Below are 8,540 nucleotides of genomic sequence, written 5' to 3' on the forward strand. Positions count from 1 at the left end.
TGGGGAATTAAGAACTACAGGGCATAGGGTTAAGGTGAGAGGGGAGAGATTTAGTAGGAATCTGAAGGGCAACTTCTTCACCCGGGGGTGGTCAGTCTATGGAACGAGCTGCCAGAGGACGTGGTTGAGGCAGGTACATTAACTACATTTAAAAGACACTTGGGCAGGGAGGATATGGGCCAAATCCAGGCACAAGGACCAGCTTAGTGGGGAATGTTGTTTGGCAGATGGCTAGATGGGCTGAAAGGCCTACTGTGTTAGTACAGTCTCATTAACATCTCAGCCCTCCTCAGTGCAACTCTCCTCCTCAAGGGGCAGGGGAAGCAAAGTCACATGAAAGGCAAAGGAAGTCTGACTTGTCACCGAACCTCCGAATGAACTTCTACAGACGAATTGTTGAAAGCACCCTGACTGGTTCCATCACTGCAGAATGGTGAACTCAGTCCATACGTCACGGACGTGGTTGTCCATTGACAACACCCTGACTGGTTCCATCACTGCAGAATGGTGAACTCAGTCCATACGTCACGGACGTGGTTGTCCATTGACAACACCCTGACTGGTTCCATCACTGCAGAATGGTGAACTCAGTCCATACGTCACGGACGTGGTTGTCCATTGACAACACCCTGACTGGTTCCATCACTGCAGAATGGTGAACTCAGTCCATACGTCATGGATGTGGTTGTCCATTGACAACACCCTGACTGGTTCCATCACTGCAGAATGGTGAACTCAGTCCATACGTCACGGACGTGGTTGTCCATTGACAACACCCTGACTGGTTCCATCACTGCAGAATGGTGAACTCAGTCCATACGTCATGGATGTGGTTGTCCATTGACAACACCCTGACTGGTTCCATCACTGCAGAATGGTGAACTCAGTCCATACGTCATGGACGTGGTTGTCCATTGACAACACCCTGACTGGTTCCATCACTGCAGAATGGTGAACTCAGTCCATACGTCATGGATGTGGTTGTCCATTGACAACACCCTGACTGGTTCCATCACTGCAGAATGGTGAACTCAGTCCATACGTCACGGACGTGGTTGTCCATTGACAACACCCTGACTGGTTCCATCACTGCAGAATGGTGAACTCAGTCCATACGTCACGGACGTGGTTGTCCATTGACAACACCCTGACTGGTTCCATCACTGCAGAATGGTGAACTCAGTCCATACGTCACGGACGTGGTTGTCCATTGACAACACCCTGACTGGTTCCATCACTGCAGAATGGTGAACTCAGTCCATACGTCACGGACGTGGTTGTCCATTGACAACACCCTGACTGGTTCCATCACTGCAGAATGGTGAACTCAGTCCATACGTCACGGACGTGGTTGTCCATTGACAACACCCTGACTGGTTCCATCACGGTCTGGTGTGGCATTTTGAATGAGCAGGATTACTAGATACTACAGAATGGTGAACTCAGCCCATTGGATTCAAAGGTTGGCACAACATTGTGGGCCGAGTGGCCTGTACTGTAGTGTTCTCTGTTCTAAGAAGCTGCAGAGGGAGGTGGACTCGGCCCAATACCTCTCAGGCACATCCCTCCCCACCATCGGTCGTATCTACAGGAGACGCTGGCTCAACAAGGCCATATCCCACCATGAAAGATCCCCACCATCCGGGCCAGGCCATCTTCTCACAGCTCCCATCGGGCAGGAGGTACAGAAGCCTGAAGTCCCACACCACCAGGGTCAGGAACAGCGACTTCCCGTCAACCGTTCGGTTCCTGAACCAGCCAGCACAACCCCAATCACCACCTCGGTACAGAAACACTGTGACCACTGCTTTGTTTTATTCTGTTCTAACTGGGTACTACTTGTAAAATTTGTATTGTGTATTTAATATTTGAGTAATCTTATATAGTTCGAGCATTCATTAGTTTAAATGACTAATTACAGGTTTTATGTAAAAGGACTTCAGCTCCCTGTGTCACCACACTTCCACGTGGTAAGTGCTTAGAGACAGAGTCAGACCCACATTTTCAGACTCTCCCATCTTCCTTTGAATTAATTTAGTTTTGAAGTTACGAAACATAACATTGGTATTTATGTATCCCTTGTGAACGTTGTGTACCTGATGCCTGTGATGCTGCTGTGCAAGCTTTCCATTGCACTTCTGCACACGCGTGTAGAACAGAACTGCACCCGTGGGCCCTTTGGCCCGCAATGTTGTACTGACCCATATAGCCCCACTCCATGATCATTCCAACCCCTCCCACCTACACAGCCCACGACCCTCCATTTTCCTTTCATCCCTGTGTTAATCTAAGAGTCTCTTAAATGTCCCAGTTGTATTTTCCCCCACCCACAGCACCATTTTCGAGGCACCCAACACACTCTATGTAACACCTGCGACACACCATTCTGAACTTACCCCCCCCCTCACCTTAACCACGGCCCCTGGTATTGCCTGGTTCTGCCTTGGCAGTCCACTCTATCTATGACTCTCATAATCTTGTAAACCTTTGTCACGTCCCTTCTGATCCATAAGACTACAAGAGCAAAATGGCCCACCATGGCTGATTAAAATTCCCTCATCCCCATTTTCCAGCCTTCTCTCCATGACCTTTGATGCCCTTATTAATCAAGAACCTATCAACCTCCGCTTTAAATGTACCCAATGTCTTGACCTCCACAGCCATCGGTGGCAGTGAATTCCACAGATTTACCAGCCTCTGGCTAAAGAAATTCCTCCTCACCTCTGTTCTAAAGGGACACCCTCTACTGAGGCTGTGCCCTCTGGTCCCAGACTCTCCCACTATTGGAAATATCCTCTACATGTCCATTCTGCTTAGGCCTTGATAAATTTAGTGGGTTTCAATGAGATTCTCCCCATATACTAAACTCCAGTGAGTAGAGACTCAGAGCCATCAAACACTCCTCACACATTAACCCCTTCATCCCCAGGATCCTTCTCATCAGCTATATGAGGGAATGATGGAGCAGACTTGATGGGCTGAATGGCCTAGTTCTGCTCCCAAGTCTTATGGTTCAAAACAAGCCCCCCCCCCCCGTGCACCCTCTCCAATGCCAGCACATCCTTTCTTAGCTCCGGGGCCCAAAACTACTCACAGTACTCCAAATGCACTCTGACCAATGCTTTAAAATCCTGGAGCTTTTGTATTCAAGTCTTCTCAAATGAACGCTAACATTGCATTTGCCTTCCTCACTACCGACTCACCCTGCAAGTTAACCCTTAGGGAATCCTGCACGAGGACTCCCTCCGTCACTCCAAATAGAAAAGCCCCAGTTCACAAGACATGTTTCTCCGATCGGGCTCTGCATATGACGATAAACTGGACAGAGTTGTTGCCATGGCAGCATCCTACTGGGAGAGAGCGATCGCGGAGGGAGCAACAATCCTAAATACTTCCACTCGATACAGCGAAACACACAAAACGCTGGAGGAATGCTGTGGGTCAGCAGCATCTCTGGAGACGAATACAGAGTTGGAGTTTTGGGATTCTCAATTCCTGCACGATGTTGCTCTGGATTTCCACCTGCGGAATTTCTTGTGTTTATGACCTGCTGCTCAACAGATATCCAAGTATTCTGTTTTTGATTTAAAAGGGTATTTATTGCAGACCAAGTATACAAAAATAAGACTGTACAATGGAAAACACTCAAATTCTGTACAATTTTTACATGGATTTGGGAGAATGGAAGAGAATCAATCTCACATCTCCCTGCAGAACTTTCCCACGGGACCCTGGGCTGAGTTCAGTTGTTCTGGGGGAGGGTCTCCAGATTCAAAGTGATTCAGGGTCAAGTGGCCACTCAATGGGAGATGGTGTTTCTCCTTAGCAAGTGGGACAGGACCCCCTCCCCCATGGGATAAATCACACACCCCCCACTGTAAAATCCCAATCTGTTTCCAGTCGAACCTGACCTAGACGGAGACACCCGCCCGCTCTGCCTCAGAGCACATCGAGGGGGCGAGGATAGAAAGGAATGCAGGCGTGTGGGTTTCTAGAGAAACCTGTGGCCCAGAAATGTCAACCTGTTAGTATGGGCCAGAGAGGTTCAAATATCAGGGGTTACCAATGGGGTAATGAGTCCTGGAGAGCTAATCCCAAACAAAGGCATGAAGGAGCCTTGAAGGAGGGAGGGAAGGGGTATATGGTGGGGGGGGGGGTAGTTTGGGATTTTGCCGTAGGAGAAACACCCCTCCTTGAGTAGGCCAATGGACTCAGCTTTATAGAGTTAGTTTTAACATCTCTCCCACACCCCCCCCCATCCCCACCCAATCTCCTGGATCAGCAGTACGGTGCTCCCCCCTCCCTCCCCGGCTCCACTTCATCGCCAGCGACAAGCCATTGCGAGCCTCCTGCCATAGATTTGAAGCACAAAATCTGCTTCCGATGTCCGATAGGCCTCCAAGTGCCATCCTGCCAGTAATCCACCGTAGGAAGACGTCCACACTGGTTCCTGGCCTGGTGACCGTTTGTCTTCCCACAGCTGCCATTTTGATTTCGCACGGTGGCCATTTTGAAAACCCGTGCATTGTCCTTGGCTGACTTGATGGGACACCAGCTGGTTACTCGGGGTCCACAGTCACGGTCACCCCCACCCCGAGCGCCGGGAAAGCAAGCCCAGCCTTCCGGCCCATCACAACAGTCCGCAAACCAGGGGTGGCAGCCCTACAATAGCAGGGCCGGGGGCAGCAGTAGCAGCAGGAGTGCGAGTGGCAGAGAGCCCCGCAGGGCAGCCGACTCCCCCGTACTTCTCTGAATGTCTGGCATCTCGTCTGGAGGCTGGTCTGAGGTGGTGGGAGGAGAGAGAAAAGTCAGTCCGCTGGGCACCCTTATCGATAAATCACCTCCTTCCCTTCTCCACCTGGCATCTCCCCACCCACACACCTTATCCCTCATCTGTCAGCTTGTACTCCTCCCCCTCCCCCCACCTTCTGACTCCGACTTCCACCCCCTCCCCTACCAGGCCCGATGAGGGGTCTCAGCTGTTCATTTCCCTCCGGAGATGCTGCCCCATCTGCCGAGTTCCTCCAGCACTTCGCTGTGGGTTTCCAGCGTCTGCAGAATCTCCTGTGTTTAACTTCCTTGCTCTCGAACTCAGAGTCTCGATTAATCAAGGCATACACCTCTTTTATTTTTAAACCAGCCTATCGACTTGTGACCTCTTTCAGGATGATAACACACCAATTCTTGGGTGTCTAGAAGTACACGAGACCCCCCCCCCAGCCGAAATCCTGGTGTGTTCACACACTTCCTCTACAAGCACAACTCACCTGCTGGCAGCTCAGTTTTAGGTGTGTAAACTTCAACGGGCTTTTCTCGTGCTGAGAGAAAAACAAAGTGCATTTAAGTATAATCTGGAAATAAAATTCAAAACCTCACCACCCACAAACTGCCCTTGCTCACAGCTACCATCAGGGAGGAGGTACAGAGCCTGAAGACACACACTCGGCGATTCAGGAACAGCTTCTTCCCCTCCGCCACCAGATCTCAGAGTGGACATTGAACCCATCAACACTACCTCACTATTTTTGCACTACTTATCAATATTTTACATGCACAGTGGATTCCACTTAATTGGGACATTGGGTAATGGGTGCAACTGCTTATTTGGGACGACTCGTAAAGAACAAAAACTAATTGAGAAAGTAACTGGGATTCCCTTCATTCCCGCTGATGCTCGGTGGAGAGAGAGGGAGAGGTGGAGAGGATCAGGGAGGGAATTCCCATTGCTCGGGCCTCCGGGGAAGCTGAAGGCATATCTGTCAGTGGTGAAGGAGGGGCAACTGGGGGAGGGGGAGGGAGAGTTTGTGGGAGGGGGGTGTTACAGAGACAGAAAGCGATATAGGTTTAATGGGAGTTACAGAGACGGGGAGGGGTTAGAGGGAGGGGTGTAGGCACCAGAGGGGGTTACAGAGACGGGGAGGGGTGTAGGGGCTGAAGGGGGTTACAGAGATGGGGAGGGGTGTAGAGGATGGTGAGGGTTACAGAGACGGGGAGGGGTGTAGAGGATGGAGGGGGTTACAGAGACGGGGAGGGGTGTAGAGGATGGAGGGGGTTACAGAGACGGGGAGGGGTGTAGAGGATGGAGGGGGTTACAGAGACGGGGAGGGGTGTAGAGGATGGAGGGGGTTACAGAGACGGGGAGGGGTGTAGAGGATGGAGGGGTTACAGAAAAGGGGAGGGGTGTAGGAGCCAGAGGGGTTGGTGTGACGGTAGGGGCTGTGGTTTGAGGGACAGGGGTAGTGTTAACTGTGATTGATTGAGGTACGGACTCACCTTTACTGCTGCCAATGAGGACTCGGAGTCTGAGGCAGGGCTCCCTGCGCCGGTGAACAGGTTTTGCTGGAAAACAACAGGACACGGGGGTTCAGTCACAAACCTCTGGGACACGCGGGGGGAGAGTGCTGTGCCGAGGGTGGGGTGGCGATGAGGAGGGAGCGCTGGTGCTTACGAAGGAAGGAGAGGCAACGAAGAGGGGGCATTTGGGAGACACTCACAGATATAATAGTAGTGTCGGCCCTCCTGGAACTCTTTGCCCAGACTGAATGACGTGTAGCGCTGGAACTTCTCCGAGAACTTCTCCGGACCGTGCGGGGCACGGGGTCTCCGGCACTCCCAGCGGACCTGGGCGCTGGACCCCAGCCGGCAGTGCTGGAAGTCCTCTTCCTCCACCAGGTACAGGGTGTACTCCTCCAGGCTCTGGGGCACCCGAGGACCCTCGTAGTGTGGGCACAGGATGTCCAGGTAGTCGTTCAACTTCACCTCCAGCCTGAAGTCCTCTTCCAGCAGCCTGGCGAGGGAGGACAGTCAAACGTGTCAACCAAGGGTTACCAACCATCTTTGCTGAGCTTATATCCGTTAAACAACAAAGTAAATTTATCAAAGCGGATGTCACCATATACCACCTTGAGATTCATTTTCTTGCAGGCATTCACAGTAGATCCAAATCAAATGAATGAAACATAGAAGGCGGCCAAACAACTAACGTGTAAGGACAACAACAGCAACAATAAATAAACAAACAAGCAATAAATATCAAGAGCAGGAGATGAAGAGCCCTCAAAGGTTAGTCCAGTTCAGTGATGGGGTGAGTGAAGTTGTCCCCTCTGGTTCAGGACCCTGATGGTTGAGGGGTAATAACTGTTCCTGAACCTGGGGCTCCTGTACCTCCTTCAGGAAGGCAGACAGCGAGTGGGGAACGTGTCCCGGGTGGAGGGGATCCTGGCGATGGAGGCTGTTTTCCTGCAACGGCTCAGCGGGCATGCCGACCCATCCAAAGGCCAGACTAGTGGGGTCAAGCTCTCAGGGCATCGGTCAGACCAGGGCCTATACTCTGAGCCATCCAAGGTGAATACCTGTCAGGGTTTGGATGGTCCAGCCTGAATGGTCAGATTCTCAGCAATACAGAAGGAGAGAGGGATCTTGGGGTCCAGATCCATCCATCCATCCCTCAAAGCTGCCATACAACTCGATAGGGTGGTTACGAAGGCCTATGATGTGTTGGCCTTCGTTAATCGGGAGATTGAGTTCAAGGGATGCGAGGTAACGTGGCAGCTCGATAAACCCTGGTCAGACCTCACTTTGTGTGTTGTGTTCAGTTCTGGTTGCCTCACCGTGGGAAGGGTGTGGAAGCTTTAGAGAGGCTGCGGAGGAGCTTCACCAGGCTGCTGCCTGGACGAGAGAGCATTCCTTATGAGGAAGCTAGGGCTTTTGTCTCTGGAGTGAAGGAGGTTGAGAGGCAACTTGAGGTGTACAAGATGTTAGGAGGCATGGATAGAGTAAGCAGTCAGCACCTTTATCCCAGGGAGGAAAGAGTTAACATGAGAGGACAAAATTTGAAGATGATTGGAGATGTCAGAGACAGTTTTCTATTTTTACACGAAGTGGTGGGTGTGTGGAACACTCTGCCAGGGGTGCCAGGTACAATAGGGACATTTCAGAGACACTTAGGCGGGCAGATGGAGAAATGGAAAATGGATGGCTATGTGGGGGAAGCATTGTAAAGGGCCCGCACTGTGTTAAACAGAGCACTGTCCTGACCCTAATGCGGGCGTCTCCCACACTGTCTTTTACACTGAGAATTTGTAACGGGATTAGAGCCGCAGGGCAAGACCAGAGCCCACCCACCCAGATAGTTCCAACCTTCTGTGGACAACCACATCCCTCCAAGCACCTCTGCTCCATCTACGAGCTTCCTCAGGCAGCTCGTTCCATAGACCGACCACCTCACCCTCTGGGTGAAGGAGTTGCCCCTCAAATCTCTCCCTTCTTAGTTTAAATCTATGCCCTCTGGTTCTTGATTCCCCAACCTGGGGAAAAGAATGCGTGCTTTCACCCTATCTGTGCCCTCTATAAGGTCACCCCTCAGTCTCCTACGTACCAGCTCCCAACCTGTTCAGCCTTTCCCCATAACTCAGGGTCTCAAGTCCCAGCAACATCCTTTTAGGTTTTCTTTGAACTGTTTTCAGTTTAGTTGTCATTTTTCCTGTAGCAGGGTGACCAGAACCATATCCTGTATTCCAGGAGTATCCCCAGCAGTGTGT

At 51.3% G+C, this 8,540-nt stretch overlaps 1 protein-coding gene across 1 annotated transcript; it reads right to left on the reverse strand.

Annotated features, from left to right (window-relative positions):
* Positions 1-3,584: 3,584 nt before the first annotated feature.
* LOC132390403 (ephrin-A1-like) lies at positions 3,585-6,795 on the reverse strand (the record flags this gene model as incomplete). The annotated part of the gene is made up of 4 exons (XM_059963010.1): positions 3,585-4,781; positions 5,268-5,318; positions 6,274-6,339; positions 6,495-6,795. Coding segments are annotated over 4 exons (537 nt in total), but the record flags the coding sequence as incomplete, so codon positions are not given.
* Positions 6,796-8,540: the final 1,745 nt, after the last annotated feature.

The sequence above is a fragment of the Hypanus sabinus genome, unplaced genomic scaffold (assembly GCF_030144855.1).
Source record: "Hypanus sabinus isolate sHypSab1 unplaced genomic scaffold, sHypSab1.hap1 scaffold_885, whole genome shotgun sequence".
NCBI lineage: Eukaryota > Metazoa > Chordata > Chondrichthyes > Myliobatiformes > Dasyatidae > Hypanus > Hypanus sabinus.